Source organism: Epinephelus fuscoguttatus, linkage group LG11 (assembly GCF_011397635.1).
Source record: "Epinephelus fuscoguttatus linkage group LG11, E.fuscoguttatus.final_Chr_v1".
Taxonomy (NCBI): Eukaryota; Metazoa; Chordata; class Actinopteri; order Perciformes; family Serranidae; genus Epinephelus; species Epinephelus fuscoguttatus.
In genome coordinates, this window is record NC_064762.1 from 653,005 (window position 1) to 672,242 (window position 19,238).

General features: G+C 46.1%; 1 protein-coding gene across 2 annotated transcripts in view; it reads left to right on the top strand.

The window, feature by feature from the left end:
* Window positions 1-1,725: 1,725 nt before the first annotated feature.
* LOC125897201 (inverted formin-2-like) overlaps window positions 1,726-19,238 on the top strand; it is a 17,771-nt gene continuing 258 nt past the window's right edge. Inside the window, exons 1-23 of one of the 2 annotated variants that reach the window (XM_049590326.1) lie at window positions 1,726-1,885; window positions 5,791-5,931; window positions 6,042-6,303; window positions 8,405-8,520; window positions 10,681-10,840; window positions 10,951-10,984; window positions 11,061-11,202; window positions 12,263-12,395; window positions 13,807-14,355; window positions 14,467-14,597; window positions 14,695-14,756; window positions 14,847-14,949; window positions 15,046-15,131; window positions 15,348-15,448; window positions 15,817-15,887; window positions 16,184-16,291; window positions 16,489-16,559; window positions 16,708-16,828; window positions 17,116-17,280; window positions 17,863-17,947; window positions 18,048-18,170; window positions 18,489-18,947; window positions 19,037-19,238. The exon at window positions 19,037-19,238 is cut by the window's right edge and continues 258 nt beyond it. In XM_049590326.1, coding sequence (XP_049446283.1) covers window positions 5,803-5,931; window positions 6,042-6,303; window positions 8,405-8,520; window positions 10,681-10,840; window positions 10,951-10,984; window positions 11,061-11,202; window positions 12,263-12,395; window positions 13,807-14,355; window positions 14,467-14,597; window positions 14,695-14,756; window positions 14,847-14,949; window positions 15,046-15,131; window positions 15,348-15,448; window positions 15,817-15,887; window positions 16,184-16,291; window positions 16,489-16,559; window positions 16,708-16,828; window positions 17,116-17,280; window positions 17,863-17,947; window positions 18,048-18,170; window positions 18,489-18,947; window positions 19,037-19,086 — 3,261 coding nt within the window. In that variant the 5' untranslated portion in view covers window positions 1,726-1,885; window positions 5,791-5,802 and the 3' untranslated portion in view covers window positions 19,087-19,238. Of the gene's footprint in view, window positions 1,886-5,790; window positions 5,932-6,041; window positions 6,304-8,404; window positions 8,521-10,680; window positions 10,841-10,950; window positions 10,985-11,060; window positions 11,203-12,262; window positions 12,396-13,806; window positions 14,356-14,466; window positions 14,598-14,694; window positions 14,757-14,846; window positions 14,950-15,045; window positions 15,132-15,347; window positions 15,449-15,816; window positions 15,888-16,183; window positions 16,292-16,488; window positions 16,560-16,707; window positions 16,829-17,115; window positions 17,281-17,669; window positions 17,838-17,862; window positions 17,948-18,047; window positions 18,171-18,488; window positions 18,948-19,036 lie in introns of those variants that run through there. The other variant, XM_049590327.1, reaches the window with a different exon arrangement.

Consider the following 19,238-nt stretch of genomic DNA (forward strand, 5'->3'; position numbering starts at 1 on the left):
AACACAGGTGAACTGAACACAAGTGAACTGAACACAAGTGAACTGAACACAGGTGAGCTGAACACAGGTGAGCTGAACACAGGTGAACTGAACACAAGTGAACTGAACACAGGTGAGCTGAACACAGGTGAACTGAACACAAGTGAACTGAACACAAGTGAGCTGAACACAAGTGAACTGAACACAGGTGAGCTGAACACAGGTGAGCTGAACACAGGTGAACTGAACACAAGTTAACTGAACACAGGTGAACTGAACACAAGTTAACTGAACACAGGTGAACTGAACACAGGTGAGCTGAACACAAGTTAACTGAACACAGGTGAGCTGAACACAAGTGAACTGAACACAAGTGAGCTGAACACAAGTGAACTGAACACAAGTGAACTGAACACAGGTGAACTGAACACAAGTGAACTGAACACAAGTGAACTGAACACAGGTGAGCTGAACACAGGTGAACTGAACACAAGTGAGCTGAACACAAGTGAACTGAACAAAGGTGAGCTGAACACAGGTGAACTGAACACAAGTGAACTGAACACAAGTGAACTGAACACAGGTGAACTGAACACAAGTGAACTGAACACAAGTGAACTGAACACAAGTGAGCTGAACACAAGTGAACTGAACACAGGTGAGCTGAACACAAGTGAACTGAACACAAATGAACTGAACACAGGTGAACTGAACACAGGTGAACTGAACACAAGTGAACTGAACACAAGTGAACTGAACACAGGTGAACTGAACACAAGTGAACTGAACACAAGTGAACTGAACACAGGTGAGCTGAACACAAGTGAGCTGAACACAAGTGAACTGAACACAAATGAACTGAACACAGGTGAACTGAACACAAGTGAGCTGAACACAAATGAACTGAACACAGGTGAGCTGAACACAAGTTAACTGAACACAGGTGAACTGAACACAGGTGAACTGAACACAAGTGAGCTGAACACAAGTGAGCTGAACACAAGTTAACTGAACACAGGTGAACTGAACACAGGTGAACTGAACACAAGTGAGCTGAACACAAATGAACTGAACACAGGTGAACTGAACACAGGTGAACTGAACACAAGTTAACTGAACACAAATGAACTGAACACAGGTGAGCTGAACACAGGTGAACTGAACACAAATTAACTGAACACAGGTGAACTGAACACAGGTGAACTGAACACAAGTGAGCTGAACACAAATGAACTGAACACAGGTGAACTGAACACAGGTGAACTGAACACAAGTTAACTGAACACAAATGAACTGAACACAGGTGAGCTGAACACAGGTGAGCTGAACACATCTGTTTCACAGCTGCTGCACTGTATTAAAAGTATTGTTCTTATTAGTGAGTGCTGTCGGGTTTTTCTGCTTTGCTGTGATTTTTTGGACCCAGTGACACTTTGAGACTTTTGGGTGAGCACGCCAAGTCTGCTGATGACAGCAGGAATGAGCCACAGTTAAAACCAACTGAACTTCTCTCCACTGACCCAAACACTGCCTTTTTAATCATTTATATAAACATTTTTATAAACATGTCACAACAGTCTGATGGAGGAGAAACATTATTTATTGTCATTTATTTCCGGCAGTAGAAGAAGAAGCAGCTTTACTGTGTGATGTCACTGGTGGTGGTCAGTGTGTAAACTCATAGAACCGGAGTTACATTAGTAACTGTGTGCGGCGGCTGGCACCGCCGTGACCTCTCACCCCGCCCACATCAGGCGGACGTGTTTGAGGACTGCAGCTGTGATTCAGCGCAGAGTTGCTGAGCTGTCACCAACAGTCGGTCCGCTGCTGAACTCTGTGTTAACGGAGAGAGTCTCCGGTCCTCACGGTGCGGATCCAGCTGAGCCGCCTCCCGCTGAGCATCACGGTAAATATATTATAAACATGTGTGTGTGTGTGTGTGTGTGTGTGTGTGTGTGTGTGTGTGCGTGCGCGCGCGCTATTTAACGGGTCAGAGTTTCTGTGAGCAGATAAAGTCCTGTGTGATGTGTGTGTGAGTCTTCTTCTCGCTGCCGAACTTCGTCTGAAAAACTGCGATTTTAAAACGTCTCCGCATTTTGGCGAAAACACACCTCTGGATTTATGTAAGCGAGCCCAGCACGTGAATCTTCCCGGACCACACTGTGACTCGGCATGGGTTCAATCTGTCACACAGTCTTATTTACGTTTTAAAAAGACTTTAATATCCGCTGTGATCGCTGCTGTAACACCAGGATCCGCTACAACAAACGGCGGTGAACTGCAGCAAACAGCGGCATCAGTTTTCAGGTGACTTTTTAAAAATGTGTTTAATAAAAATAAAGAGCTTATTGGTGAATCCTAACGATGCAGAATTGAGTATAATACCGTTTGTGTTTGGACAGAGTTTAAAGCTGTGTTGTAGTCTGTGAGCTCTTCTGCTGAAGGTCAAACAAACATTAAATAGAGTGAATTTCAAATGGAGTCTGGTGTGGTTCAGTCAGAGGTGGAGGAACGAGCCTGGGCACAGTGCCAGTCAGCTGGGTGGGTCACACAGAAACCTCCGCCTCAGGAAACACTCTCAACACATGTTTCTGAATGCTCATTGAGAATGGTCAGTGAACACATTCAGTCTCTGTGACTCACCTCCAGCCTTCTTCTTCTTCTTAAATCAATCAGTAAACACGGACTTTGAGACTCAGACAGAATTTATCACTCTGTGTAAAAGAGGTGTAAAGGTGGTGTAAAAGAAAAAGAAGCCATCTATGTGAAATTGGAAAAACCATCTCTCAACAGAGGAGGTCTGCGACACCAGCTATCCTCCACCTATAATGCTGTCCTTTCATCCTTGCCCAGGAGGCTTAACAACTTAACCTCTAAAAACAACGGTCGTTCACAAATGGCCTCATGTGACTCTAACGACTCCAGTGACAACGGCTGCAGCAGGAGTTTCAACGACTGTCGTTGACACACCATTGGAGCACTAACGAACCAGTGACATCAGTGGCCTTGTGAAGACCTCCCCAGAGGTTAAATACCTGGGTGTTTCCACACCAGTTTGTCAGACTAGTTCCAGCCTAGTCAGACAAGCATGAACTGATGAAGCCTCTTGGATAAGAGGTGAAACGTCTTCTAAGACAAAACCAAGTCCAGTTGTGTTCGATTCAATTGCCTTGAGATAATTTATCACTCAGTTTTTCTTCTTGTTTCTTCACTGAACATTTATGTCTTACAAATAATATTTGATGTTTAGTTCTCAGATTTTTTACACTTTTTAAAACATATTTTAGTTTCTAACACAACAAAATCCGCCCGTTGAGAAACATGAAGTTTAAAACTGTTTTGTTTTTTGCCAGTGATTTCTTCAAAGTTAGGGACTGTTCTTAACTTATCAGAGCAGCTTGTAGCTTGGTTGGTTTGGTTTTTTTTCAATTGCCAAAAATTGTTGAAGAACAAAAAAATCTGTCTCCAATATTCACTAAACATTTTAAAGAACTAAAAAAGTTACAAATAAATGTAGAGAAAAAGGAATCAAGGAAAAAGTTGCCAAAAACTTTAAAAGAGCAAAAAAACACACACACACATTTTTTTAAGAGAAATATGTCACCCAAATTTTTAGTTTTCTCAGAAACTGTCTTAAATTTAATAAAAGAAAATAATTCTTCAAGGTTAACGCGTATTAAATTAAAAAAACTAAACAAAAATTTCTAATGAAAAAAAAATCACCAGAAAGTTTTAAAGACAAAATAGTCCCCAATTTTTTTTGTTTTCTTCAAAAATTGGCAAACACTTTAAAGAAAAAAAACAACAATCAATAATACATTTTAAAAAAAATCTTTCAATTTTTTTTAAAGAACAAAAAAACCTAAAAATTCTAAAGACATAAATCAGTTATTTGGTCCAGCGACAGTCTGTAGGCTTCAGATAAATGTGTTGAGCCTGTTGTTGATTTAAAAAGTGTTTTTAAACCACAGTAAATATTAATTATTCACACAGTCAGTTGTTTATTATCCTGATGGAGTCAGAACAAGGTGAGTCTCTGCACACCTGAACACGTGGGGCCAATCAGAGCCATGGATCAGGAAACTCAGGAACATGTTTCATTTTTTTGTTTTTGAAGAACAAAAAGCACAAAGTAGGAAAAAAAGTCGTTAAAACAGAATCTGCATATTTAAAACAGAAAAAAGAAAAAAGTTTCAGTCAAACTTTACAAACACACACTGAGCTGAAAATAAAGACTTTAACTCTTCTTCAAGTGTTTGTATTTAATTGGGTCTAAATAAAGTTATGATGACTGAGACGTTATCAGCAGACCAACAGACTCTTCATCAGCTCCACCTCCGCTGGCGTGAAGGAATTTCTCTACCCTCTCCGTCTGTCATCACAGCTTTACCTGTTCACACCTGAGAGACAAAACAGTGGGAGTGTTTGACCTGAATGTCAGCAGACAGCAGTTATTTTTTATTATAGCTCAAACTGAACGTTATTGCAGTCTTCAATCCCACAGGAAGCTGCTGAGCTGCACTTTCAGAAGGAAGTGTTTAACGTGCAGTGACAGAAAGGAAACAGGCTCAGTTCATAGTTTCTCTCAAAATCCACTTTGTTGAGTCAGAAACTCAAAGACTTTCAGTTTGACAAAGACAAAGTGTTTGTGAACCTGCAAATGTTTTTATCTCTACTCAAAGAACGAGGGAACAGTTTCAGACTGATTTTCACTCGATGGATTAACAGACTGTTTCAGCTGACGAGCTGCACATGAAAACAGCAGAAAGAAACATGTTGAGCTGCACATTTATAACACACACACACACACACACACACACACACATACCACAGAGTCAGAGGACAATGATGGTTTGTTCAAACACTGACGATCAGCTGACACAAATATTCTTCTTCACTGATCCTGAAATCCTGCGTCAGCTCTTTGCAACAATAAGTTCATGTTTCACTTCAGACTGAAACACAAGAAAAGTTCTCACTATATATCACGAGTCATCACGTCTGTGCTCGACTCAGAGTAATGTCAGTCCAATCAGATTCATCTGCTCAATACAAATATTCAACAACTTGTTTTTTAAAGTTTTAAAGTTTGAAGTTTCAGTTTTAGTAATAAAACATTTGTTCAGCCAAACTCACCTCATGTTTTGAACATGTCTCATGTAAGACAAAAACCAAGTCCAGTTGCGTTCGATTCAATTGCCTTGAGATAACTATGACCTGGATGAATGAGAATATCCACAGGCGTCCCAGGTCACCATCATGTGATCCAGAGAGCTGAATATGACGGCAGAGAGCAAAGTGAAGCTGGAGCGCTTTGTGTTCAGGTCACAGGTTCAGTGAACCGCACTGAGGACTTGAACCTCGTCGGTTCTCTTCAGAGGGGTCTGAGTTCTCTTGGAGTGTTCACATATGCACAAAAAATGCTGAGTCACTGCTCTGAGTCTGTTCAGACGGCTGAAAACACCCTGAGTGTCTGTGAGCTGTAGATTCCCAGCAGAAGAGAGAGGACAGTGTTCTCTCAGAGTCTGACGGTGGAAAGTCTCTGGTCCTGTGTGTCTGCAGCTGTCTGTACCAAAGAGTGATGAGAAAGTCCAGAGCGCTCACTCTGCAGTCACCACGTATCTGGATATTTTTTTGATGTCATTTTTCACAGTTTTCAGACATTTAATAGATCAAACAATAAATCAGTGGAGAAAAAAATAAAACAATGATTTTAATCTTGAAAATAAAAACCAATCAGTGAGCATCAGACCAACAGGCAGAAGCTGATTGGATGTTTTAAGATCATTAAAAGTTTTCGTCTCTCTGCAGCTTCTCGTCATCATGGCAGCCAAAACCAAATGGGGGACAGTAAAGGACCGGGTGACAGGACGTCCCGCCCACGACCCTGATGCCACGCTGGAGGCGAATCTGGAGAATGCTGACCCTGAACTCTGCATCAGACTGCTGCAGGTAGGACTGCTGACATCTGGTGGACACTGCAGGAAGTTCTCCTGTTAAAGGAGCAGCCGCTCCATGTTTCACCATCGTGTCTCAGTCTGACCTCTCCTTCACCCCCTCAGGTTCCCACAGTGGTGAACTACTCTGGTTTGCGGCGGCGGTTGGAGGCGTGCGATCAGGCCTGGATGGTGCAGTTCCTGGAGCTGCGGGGTCTGGACCTGTTGATGGAGGCGTTGGAACGTCTGTCCGGTCGTGGTTGCTCTCGCATCGCCGACGCTCTGCTGCAGCTGACGTGTGTCGCCTGCATCCGAGCCGTCATGAACTCATCAGAAGGACTGCACTTCATCCTGGACAACCAGGGCTACGTCAGGACCCTGACCCAGGGTGGGTTCATCTGGTCACCTCCTCCATTCCATTGGTTCATCTCTCTTCCCACTGGTCCATCTCTCTGTCCATTGGTCCATCTCTCTTCCCACTGGTCCATCTCTCTGTCCATTGGTCTCTCTTCCCATTGGTCTCTCTTTCCATTGGTCCATCTCTCTTCCCATTGGTCTCTCTGTCCATTGGTCCATCTCTCTGTCCATTGGTCCATCTCTCTTCCCATTGGTCCATCTCTCTTCACAGTGGCCCATCTCTCTTCCCATTGGTCCATCTCTCTTCACAGTGGCCCATCTCTTCCCATTGGTCCATCTCTCTTCCCATTGGTCCATCTCTCTGTCCATTGGTCCATCTCTCTTCCCATTGGTCCATATCTCTTCCCATTGGTCCATCTCTCTTCCCATTGGTCCATCTCTCTTCCCATTGGTCCATCTCTCTTCCCACTGGTCCATCTCTCTTCCCACTGGTCCATCTCTCTTCCCATTGGTCCATCTCTCTGTCCACTGGTCCATCTCTCTTCCCATTGGTCCATCTCTCTGTCCACTGGTCCATCTCTCTGTCCACTGGTCCATCTCTCTTTCCATTGGTCCATTTCTTTTCCCATTGGTCCATCTCTCTTCCCATTGGTCCATCTCTCTTCCCATTGGTCCATCTCTCTTTCCATTGGTCCATCTCTCTTCCCATTGGTCCATCTCTCTGTCCATTGGTCCATCTCTCTTCCCATTGGTCCATCTCTCTGTCCATTGGTCCATCTCTCTTTCCATTGGTCCATCTCTCTTCCCATTGGTCTCTCTTTCCATTGGTCCATCTCTCTTCCCATTGGTCCATCTCTCTTCCCATTGGTCCATCTCTCTGTCCATTGGTCCATCTCTCTTTCCATTGGTCCATCTCTCTCCACAGTGGCCCATCTCTCTTCCCATTGGTCCATCTCTCTGTCCATTGGTCCATCTCTCTTCCCATTGGTCCATCTCTCTTCCCATTGGTCCATCTCTCTGTCCATTGGTCCATCTCTCTTTCCATTGGTCCATCTCTCTGTCCATTGGTCCATCTCTCTTTCCATTGGTCCATCTCTCTTCACAGTGGCCCATCTCTCTTCCCATTGGTCCATCTCTCTGTCCATTGGTCCATCTCTCTTCACATTGGTCCATCTCTCTGTCCATTGGTCCATCTCTATTTCCATTGGTCCATTTCTCTGTCCATTGGTCCATATCTCTTCCCATTGGTCCATCTCTCTTCCCATTGGTCCATCTCTCTGTCCACTGGTCCATCTCTCTTCCCATTGGTCCATCTCTCTTTCCACTGGTCCATCTCTCTTCCCATTGGTCCATCTCTCTTCCCATTGGTCCATCTCTCTTTCCATTGGTCCATCTCTCTGTCCATTGGTCCATATCTCTTCCCATTGGTCCATCTCTCTTCCCATTGGTCCATTTCTTTTCCCATTGGTCCATATCTCTTCCCATTGGTCCATCTCTCTTTCCACTGGTCCATCTCTCTTCCCATTGGTCCATCTCTCTTCCCACTGGTCCATCTCTCTTTCCATTGGTCCATCTCTCTGTCCACTGGTCCTCTCTCTTTCCATTGGTCCATTTCTTTTCCCATTGGTCCATCTCTCTGTCCATTGGTCCATCTCTCTTCCCATTGGTCCATCTCTCTTTCCATTGGTCCATCTCTCTTCCCATTGGTCCATCTCTCTTCCCACTGGTCCATCTCTCTTTCCACTGGTCCATCTCTTTTCCCATTGGTCCATCTCTCTTCCCACTGGTCCATCTCTCTTCCCATTGGTCCATCTCTCTTCCCACTGGTCCATCTCTCTTTCCACTGGTCCATCTCTCTTTCCACTGGTCCATCTCTTTTCCCATTGGTCCATCTGTCTTCCCATTGGTCCACCTCTCTTCCATTGGTCCTACATTCTCTCATGTGTCCTTGTTCCAGTATTTCAGTCCCTCTTTCCTTCCTTTGGTCCATCCGTCCTTCCATCTGCCCTCCTTCCTTTTTCTTTGGTTCTTCAGGTGAATCAAACTCCTGACTCATGTTTTTACTTTGTGAGTTCCTATTGGCTGTTAGGAAGTCACATGACCTGTCCCTGTGTTCACATGTGTCCCCTCAGCTCTGGACACGTCTAACGTCATGGTGAAGATGCAGGTGTTTGAACTGCTGGCGGCCCTCGCTCTGTTTGACCCTCAGGGACACCACCTGGCCCTGGACGCCCTCGACCACTACAAGGTAACCACACACAGTCAGCTCTTCACGTTACAGATACTTTAGCTTTTATTTGGACGAGGGGTGAAGACAGAAATCAGACTTGAAACCAAAACATCTAGAAAGTGTGCAGTTATCACATAAAATCTATCAAATAATTTCATGTTGATGCATGATAAACATATATATACATACACATGTTGTAGTGACCAGCCCTGTACTTCAACCGCTACTGGTTGCTAACCGGCTGAATAGTTTAGATGTGTTCTCAGAAACTCGTCCCAATCTTTACCAGTCCTGTATATCATCATCACCAGGGTCCATAATGTCCGGATAATAACAACCGCCATATAAACGGTTTGCTTCTGAACACTGGGATGAACTTAAATACCATGTCCTGCCTCAGCCAGTGACATAAGCCACCTAGTGGCGTGGCGGGATATTACATTTCACTAAAATCAAACATATGGCTCCAACATATGTGTAAACATAGAAAGGGGGCAATTCTAAATCTAATTCAATTGAACGGTGATTGCCATGGCAACGATCAAGCTTTGAAGCATTCACGTCAGCCCTGATGCTAACATGCTAAGCTAAGATGGTGATCATACCTGTGAAACATGGCCCACGCCTAAAGAGAGGGCGCTGTACAAATGTGTTCAGCAACTGCTCGAACATGTTCACAGCTGCTTTGAGCTGCTGCCAGATGGAAAGGTCAAATTACTTCAGGTCTGGTGTGCACTTCCTGTCTGTTCTCCACTGCCGTCTAGATTATTACAAAATCTGATGTTTGTGTGTTTATGTGAAACATGTTTGAGTCGTCCAGTCTCCTGCTGCCTGTCAGAGTGTCAGCTGAACAACAGCAGATCCTTCAGCTCTGCTCAGTCTGTGTTTGTCTCTGTGAAACATTACAGTTGATAAGATGTAAAGAAATCTGCGACGTCACTGCTGCACAGTTCAATCCACATGAAAGTGATCTGCAGCCGTGACACAGGCATGTGAACAGGTTCAGCTCTGAAAGCTTCTCTTTGTGGAGTTATCGGTGAGTGTGTGACAGCAGGGTGTGACTGCTGATAAGACTCCCAACAAACCTCACATCACCTCACAAGTCGGGCGTGTTCCTGGTACTGACCTCGCCCAGGCTTGTTCTACACAGAGCTGTGGCATGATGGTAGACTGTCATCAGGTGGGCAAGAACTTACCTGTCCGTCCTCTCCTGTGGGAGAACAACAACTCTCTCCACGTATCAGATTTCTGCCGTCCTGCAGCCAGAGAGGTTTTATTACTGCACCTCAGCCAAACACCTGAAATATCACCTACAGATCCCTCAGCCTCTGAGCTCATAGAAAACCTGGAAAAGTCATGACATTTCACAATCACATTTTCCAGGCCTGGAAAGTCCTGGAATTAGTCAAATTCACTAAAAGTATTGAAAAGCTCGTGGAATTTTGTTGTGTGTACAGGAATAGTTGCAGTGATCTTCTGTGTGGAACCTTTCATGTTCTGTAAGATAACGGCAGATTAACTTCCTGCAGCTGTCGATGTGTGACGTTTTGTTGCGCACGGTGTACATCGCATTGTTTCCTCCTGGGCACGTCACTCCCTTCCTGTGCGACAGCCACCTGAAATTATGTTTAAATCTGATGTGCATGAGAAATGGCAGGTTAGTGAGGCAAGAACAAAACCTTTATCATGGGCCCTTGAAAAGTCATGGAAAAGTTTGGACATTTTGTCTTTGAAAATGTGCGTCAGGGTTGTCCTCTCCTCTGTCTCATTTTTTTGTCTTTTGTCTTTGGCACAAATGTCCACGTGGAGTTTACGATGAACTTGGTCTTTGACCACCGAAATCTAGTCACTGTAACCTGGTGTCCATCTCTCTTGAACGCGCGTCAGCTTGGCTGGAACTTGGCTGGTTTGTGAAGGCGTACAGCGTCAGGTGGTGATTCTAGTTTAGTTCTGGAGGAACTTATTCAGAGTCCAACATGACGAATCAGAATGAAGCTTTAAATTGAACTGATATCTTCTTCACCGTGTTCTCCATCTCAGAGTGTTTATAGGATGAGAAATAAAAACAGAACAGACCTGAGAACTTTAATAGTTTCATTAAGAGCAGATGTCTTCTGATGTTGTTTTTGTGCTCCGCTGAATCTAAAGAGCTGTGCAACGTCCTGTGTTTGTGTCCAGAGTCTGAAGAAGCAGCAGTATCGCTTCAGTGTGATCATGAACGAGCTGCACGGCACCGATAACGTCCCATACATGGTGACGCTGATGAGCGTCGTCAACGTCCTCTTGTTGGGACAAGAGGACCTGAGGAGGAGGGACCGCCTGCGACAGGAGTTCATCGGTACGACGATCCTTCAACACGTCACTGATGATGATGATGATGATGATGATAACATAACAATGTGAAAAGAAGGGTCGGGTTTTGTTCTGACTGACAACATGTTGTTTCAGGCCTGCAGCTGCTGGACGTCCTGCCCAGACTGAGGTACTGATTCTAATTAATAATCAATAATCAACATGATGTCCCTCAGTGTGTGACCTCAGTCTGTCTCTGTCTCCAGAGAGACGGAGGACGAGGACCTGAACATCCAATGTGATGCGTTCGAGGACTCTCTGACGATGGACGAGGAGGAGATGGAGAGACTGTACGGAGGCATCGACATGAGCAGCCACCAGCAGGTCTTCACCTCGCTCTTCACCAAGGTAAGGTTCACCTGCACCTGCAAAACAACACCACCTCCAACACCTTTAACACCTCCAACACCTCCACCCTCCACACCTCCACCTCCAACACCTCCACATTCAACTTCAACATCTTCACCTCACTCTCCACTTTACCTTATCCTCCTGAGACCCTGTGTCCTTGTGTGAGGACGTCACATTGGGTTTGCTGCTCTTTATACTTCATCCTGCTGCACTCGGACACGTTGTCCTCGTCCATGGACACTTTTTGTACCATCTGGTGGTAGTGAGTCACAATTCACTAAACCATGTAAAAACAAGATGGCCGCCATCTCTGCCGAGTCAGTCTGCAGCTGACCCCGACACAAACGTGGACAAAACTTGATCACATGTTATGGTTCTAACTTGCTCATATATGTTTAATAATGTTTGTGGTTTGATGTGACGACACGCGACCAATTTCAGCAACAGGAACAAGATAAGACGCTGTTAAATAGGAAGAACTTGTATGAGGACATCAGGACTTCTTTATTGTCTGGGTACGTTATTATCATCTCGTTCGAGGACACTGGGTCTTTATTAATGTCTCATTTAAAGACACTGGGACTTAATTAGTGTCTCATTACTAAATTAGTATCTTTATTATCATCTTTCTACTCTATTATTGTCTCATGTGAGGACACTGGGGCCAGTTAGGTGAGACAGACAAAAGGACATTCCCAGCTTGGAGTCTGAATGAAGGAAAACTCATTCAGAGTTACACATTGAACAAATCATAAGACTTGTATTGTCATTTATTTCACGCTGTGACTATTAGAGATAAACCCTTCGTCCCAGTATGAGGACGTTGTTTATTACAAACCTACTTCCTGCTCAAAGACAGTGCGTAGTGTTTTATACTCATCAGATTCTTCTGATCCAAAGAGCTCAATCAAACCAAAGCTGAGGACTCCGGAGGTTAAACACCACCTTCACCTCCACCTGTAAAACAGAGCTCTGACCTCTTTCAGTCTGGGAGCTGCTATTTGATGCCAAAACACATTTTGCCAAGACTCATACGTCCGTCTCTCTGTCTGTCCAGATGTCCAGCAGTCCGTCCTCTGTCCAGCTGCTGTCCATCCTCCAGGCCTTGCTGTTGGTGGATCCGGACAGAGCTGAGGTGTGGTTAGCTCTGGAGCTGCTGGCTGACCGCGCCATGCTGCTGTCCCAGGACTGTAAGTCTGAACGCTCGTATCCAAACATCAGTGACCAGGATGTTGTCCTCACAGACTCCTTCCCAACAACATGCAACCGGTTCTGTTTAGGTTCCTACACTTGAACTGTTCAGAGCATTTTGTTCATAAATAAACTGGTTCAGAACCTGAGGTGCAAACTGTGACGACATCAGTGGGCGTGTCATATTCACAGGTTGTAAAGAGACGACGGAGAAGTCTTGAGACACAGAGTCTCATTAACGACTGGTTCATGGTTGTTTTTGGGGATAAAAACAAACATCTGCACCAGTTCACAAGTGATCAGTGTGATCTGCAACTTTGCTCCCACTGTTTGCTTGACCACAATGGTTCTGCTCAAAACTGGTGGAGACATTGGCTGGTTCACTGGACAGCACTACGGTTTCATGAGTCCTGAACAGAACTGGTTCAAGAACCAGAGCTCATTTGGTGGAAAAGGGGTGACAGTGGAGGTCTTCATGGGTCCACGGTGTTCTGGGGAATCAATGCCTGATCCAGGACCAGGACCATCTGTACGTAACATGTATGATATATGTCTGACGTCTGCTGACGTAACAACTCCACCACTCAGCTGCTCCAAACAGCAGAGCTGACGATCTGATGAATAATCACCCCTCCGTGACTGCGTGTCACCGGGGTACACGGTGCATGACAGTATTTGTGCTGCGCCGCCCCTGCACTCAGTTCAGCTGCCTCCTGCACCACACTGACCTCTGGTGGTGTGTAATGTGAACTACATGCAGAACATCCTCAGTACAGTCGCTCGTCTGTATGTCTGACAGAATTGGAAGTTATAAAGTTATACCGACCTGTTTATATATCCTGGTATAGCGTTATACGCCCAGGTCTACTGCCATCATAATATGACAGCAGCATGAAGTGCTACATGACGCCAGCCAGGAAAGGACTGTGCGACTAAGGTCTGACAGACGAGCACCCGGCGGTCTGATGGCGGCCTCCCCTTCCTCCTCCTCCCCATCCTCCTCCTCCTCCTCCTCCTCCCCCTCCCTTACCTGGTACGGTTTAATAATTAGGCGTGTTTGATGTCTGTCACGTTAACAGTGTGAAACAGCTTTAACTTTCCAAAAGTTATCAACAAAATGTAAGACAACATTTATAACATTTATAAGACGTTCCCCATTTTGGCAGCAATGGTCTGAAACTGTGACATCACCAGGGACAGAGGATTTCATTGGTCGAACATATTTTTTCCTCTGCGTGAACTATCCACAGAGCTGAGCAGGCGTTCATGAGAATCCATGGAAAAAGTTTTTATACGTTTCTGTGCAGATTTTTTGGACATAAATTTGCACTTAGTGTGAAACAGCTGTTACTTTCCAAAATGTTGTTGCCTTGCTGAAAGGTGGTCACTGTAACACCTGTGTGTTTGTAGCCGACTTAGATTCTGCTGACAGTCTGCTGGAGAGGCTCCTCCCCCGGAAGGTCTTCTCAGCCAATCAGAAGATCCGAACCATCGACAGGGCAGTTCAGACTCAACTACCAGACAGTCCCTCTGCTGCCCCAGGTGCTCCTTCTGTCCCCTCACCTGGAGTGGAGGCTCCTCCCTCCTTACTTGGTACAGGAGCTCCTCCCCCTCCTCCTCCTCCTCCCCCTCCGTTACCTGGTATGGGAGCTCCTCCCCCTCCTCCTCCTCCCCCCCCTCCCTTACCTGGTATGGGAGCTCCTCCTCCTCCTCCTCCCCCTCCCTTACCTGGTATGGGAGCTCCTCCTCCTCCCCCTCCTCCACCCTTACCTGGTATGGGAGCCCCTCCCCCTCCTCCACCCTTACCTGGTATGGGAGCCCCTCCCCCTCCTCCAGGTGACTTCATCGTACCCCAGACAGTTCAGACTCTGGGCAGGTCGTTCTACAGCTCCGCCCCCTGCCCCACCCTCCGTATGAAGAAACTGAACTGGCAGAAACTTCCATCCAGAGCGCTGACAGGTGAGTGTCCTGAGGTTTTACCTTCATATAGTCCATCCTGTGTGGACCAGGTCTGATCCAGGGCTCTGGTCTTCATACGTGGATCACTTGTGTCCATCTGTCTCTCCGTAGCTCATCAGTCCTTGTGGACGTCAGCGTCTATAGAGTCGGTGGAACCGGATTACTGCAGCATCGAGCAGCTCTTCAGTCTCCCTCCGACTGAGACCAAGACCAGAACCAAAGCCAAGACTGAGCCCAAAGAGGTACGACAGTTTTACATGTCTCACACCTGACGAAGACAGACAGCAGCAGTAATGTCCACTCTGTCTTCTTTTCCTCATTGTTTAACTTCGTCCACAGATTTCCTTCATCGATGCCAAGAAAAGTCTGAACCTCAACATCTTCCTGAAGCAGTTCAAATGGTGATTCTTGTCAGTCAGTCTGTCAGCCAATAGAAACAGATCTCTGCAGTGACATCACACTCACCTGTTTCCTGCCTGTCTCTCCTGCAGCTCTCATGAGGACTTTGTGTCTCTGATCCGGAGAGGAGACCGGTCCAGGTTTGATGTGGAGGTCCTGAAACAGCTGATCAAACTGCTGCCGGAGAAACACGAGGTCACACTAACACCAAAACACCTCTTTACACCTGTATTTTAACTGTCTCACCTGTGCTGTACCGACTCACATCTCACCCCACCTGTCCTTCCTCAGATAGAGAACCTCAGGTCTCATCTGGCCGACAGAGACAAGTTCTCCTCAGTGGATCAGTTTTACCTGCAGCTGCTGGAAGTCCCCAGGTACAATGGCGCCACCTGCTGCTCAAATAAGACACTGTCATCAGTCACACCTGGGATGACTGTAGTTTACAATGCTAAGCTAACTGACGATATTTACATATGCTTACATATCCTTTACTCTTCAGATATTAGCATGTTGATGTTAGCTCTGTCCGTTAGCTACACAACAGCTCCACCTAGTGTGTGGCTGTAAACGTGTCTGTGTGTGTGTTGTAGTTACTCTCTGAGGATTGAGTGTATGTTGCTGTGTGAGGAGAGCAGCTGTCTGCTGGAGACTCTGAAGCCCAAAGCTGAGCTGCTGGACCGAGCCTGTCAAAGTCTGTATACACACTCAGTACACACTAAATACACACTGAACACACACAGATGTTCAGTTCAGTTTCTTGTGTCTCTAGAGGATGTCTTAACACTGATGCACACTTTTCAGTTGATTAGCCCTAAAATATATTCATTCATTCATTCATTCATTCATCAGAGCAGTGGGACAGGGGGTTAGGGTTAAGTTAAGGTGACAAACTGTGTGAGAGATCAGAAGAGGACCAACAGTTGATCCCTGAGGAACTCCACATGTGATTAATGTGCTGTTTGTTGGTTATTGAACTGAAATGTAAGACAGGTCTCCTCTGCTCTGTCTCACCTCCACCTGTCATCATCTGTATTAATATTAATATTGTTGTGTGTTCAGGTGTGAGGGAGAGCACTCGTCTGCCCAGCTTCTGTAAACTCATCCTGAGCGTCGGAAACTTTCTCAACTATGTGAGAACATTCACACAGTACAAATATTTATCTGAAATATCTCAGTGTAGTTTTGTTTGTATGGTGATAAAATATAAAATATTATAGGTAATATAATAATGATCAATGTGTTTATATTTATTGTTATTAATATGAGTCTGAGGATGTCAGGTGTGAATACATGAATAAAATCTTCCTTTAAAGGTCAGAGACAATTCAACCTGTCAGATGGCTGAAGATGTGTGATTTCATGTAATCTATTATGATGTCACTTGTTCTGTGATGTCATCAGTCATTGTGTGATGTCATCACTTCAGGGGACTCACACGGGGAACGCCGAAGGTTTTAAAATCAGCACTTTGCTCAAACTGACAGAAACCAAAGCCAACAAGTCCAGAATCACACTGCTGCACCACATCCTGGAGGTAACACTCTGCAACAACACCCGATCGTTAACTGATGGAAATAATCAATAACTGATCTGTGAAGTATTGATCCAGAACATTTTTATTTTCCCGCTAATTATGAAGATAGAGAGTAGACACTTTACAGAGCATCATGTTGCTGCAGCTCCTCATGAATCAGCTGTTGTTGTTGTTGTTGTTGTTTGTGTGATGAACAGGAGGCGGAGCAGAACCATCCCGACCTGATGAACCTGCCTGATGACCTGGAGATCTGTGAAAAGGCTGCTGGGTAAATTCATCAGAGTCGACTGTGTCTCTGTTGTTTGTGGTAAAACAGACGGAGTGAGGAGTCTGTTCAGGAGAACATCTTTAACGTCAGGGTGGTGTGTGTGACAGAGTGACAGGTGGAGTGATGGGTGGTGTGTTTGCGTCTGCAGGTTGAGTCTGGAGTCGATTCAGTCTGAGAGCAACAATCTGATCAAACAGCTGAAAAACTCTGAGAAGAAAGTTTCGTGTTCATCTGACGACGTGAAGGAGCAGTTCCTGTCTGTCATACAGGTACGGCAGCACTGACTCCGCCCCTGCAGCACCAGACATTATTGTGTTTACCTGCTCCGTGTTGTTTATGTGTCTCTGCATGGAGACAGCCACAGCCGGAGACGTTAGTGTTGGGGCTGTCCGTCCATACGTACGTACGACCCGTCCATCCCATTCTTGTGAACATAATATCTCATGAAGGCCGTGAGGGGTTTTCCTCAAGTTTGGCACAAACGTTCACTCGGACCCAAGAATGAATTGATTGATCAGTTGAATTGATCCGGTCCTCTCCTGTGGCCTGTTTTCAGGAGAACCTGCAGATGTGTGAGCAGCTGCAGCAGCTGTTGTCCTCGGTGGAAGACAAGAGGATGGACCTGGCCGTCTACCTGTGTGAAGACAGCAGCAGCTTCTCCATCGACGAACTCCTCAGCACCATCAAGACCTTCAGAGGCCTATTCCTCAGAGCCATCAAGGTCAGCAGCCAATCACAGAGCAGAGTGTTCAGCAGCCAATCAGAGAGCAGAGTATTCAGCAGCCAATCAGAGAGCAGAGTATTCAGCAGCTAATCACAAAGCAGCGTAGGACACTAACAGCCATAGACATATATACATAGACGCCGCATCGACTGCCTGAGCCATATATATATATATATATGTATATGAGGTGAATAAAAGCACTGTGTTGTGACCTAAATAACATGCTGTTACTATCTGCAGAAAGTATTAAAGCATGAAATCCTGCATTTTCTAATGTACGAAAGCATCCTGTATCATAACTACATGTGTGCCGTTTGTAACAAACCACACCGCGTGAAAATCAGTTGAAAATTCAGTGAGTTATTCTATTTTACTTGTGCATACAGATCCTTCCTCAATAGAAGTGAATGCACTGTGGAGGCGAAGCGAAACCCATCCAAGATGGCGGCCGGCGAGGACGTCGGCTCCAATTGGCAGCGGCAGTCAATGCGGCGTCTATGTATATATGTCTGTGCTAACAGCTGTATGATTTCTGATGAATCTGCTCACTTCCTGTTGTTACTGATGACTTCCTGTCAGGAGAACGAGACTCGCAGGCAGCAGGAGAAGAGGAGGAAGCAGCAGGAGGAGGACAGGAAACAAAAAGGAGACACAAACAAGATCAGTGAGTCAAAGTCTGTCATTTGAGACGACTAAATATTTCAACAAAACATGTTTCTGCAGTTTAAAGTTTCTCTGTCTCTGTGTCTGTGTCTGTCCTCCAGTCAGGAAGGACGTGTCCAACCAGGACGAAGGCTGCATCATCGACAACCTGCTGGCTGAGATCAGGAAGGGCTACAACCTGAAGAAGACCAGACCTCGAGCCGAGAGGGGCAGCAGAGTCCATGGTGAGGACGGAGGGGGACTGTGAGGGATTAATAAGGACTGTGACAAACTGTGGGGGACTCAGGGGGACTTTGAGGGACTGTGGGGGACTCAGGGGGACTGAGGGAGACTGTGGGGGACTCAGGAGGACTGAGGGAGACTGTGGGGGACTCAGGAGGACTTTCAGGGACTGTGGGGGACTCAGGGGGACTGAGGGAGACTGTGGGGGACTCAGGGGGACTTTGAGGGACTGTGGGGGACTCAGGGGGACTGAGGGAGACTGTGGGGGACTGTGATGGACTCTTTGACCATAAGGTTTGTGCCTGTATTGTGGTCGTCAGATCATCCTGTGGGCCTACAGAGGTCAGCAGCTGTGGACGAGTCCAACACGACTGTTTCCAGCCAATCAGAGAAGCCTGCAGAACCAGCAGAGACAGTCCAGACCCCCTCAGATCCACCAGCTACATCAAGACCAGAACCAGGGTCAGCTGAGACTGACAGAAGCCCTTCAGAGAACCAGAACCCTTCTGAACCATCCACCTCTGCTGCTGCTGCTGCTGCTGCTGACACCGAGCAGGACCCGATCAGGACCAGACTCCAGGACTCTGAGGTGAACTCCTGTGGTCCTGACCCCAAGACCAGGGACAGGAGTCCTACAGGAGAGAAGGAGGTCCAGCTCAGACCGGAGGAGTCCGGAGAACACAAAGAGGAGTCTGACTTTGAGGAGGTCACATCATCAGAGGTGAGAAGAACCAGCAATGATCCAGAACCAGCGAAGAAGTCCAGGACCAGTTCAGCAGGTAACGTGTCAGTGCTCAGCTCTGTGACGGGCTCAGTGTTTCCTGTCGTGTCTGTGACCGACCAATCAGAGTGTGTGTTTGATCTGCAGGAGGAGCCGCAGCCAAACACCAGAAGAAGAAAGGCTGCATGACGCACTGAGGTGACAGAGAGCCTGACAGGACGAACTGAGGGCACGCTGACGTCACTGAGGGTCGTCTTCTTCTGTGGTTCCTCTTCCAGGTGAACAGAGAGGGACTCGTCTCCATGGCGACAGGACTGAATCTGTCAGAAACACAGAACAAAACCTGGTC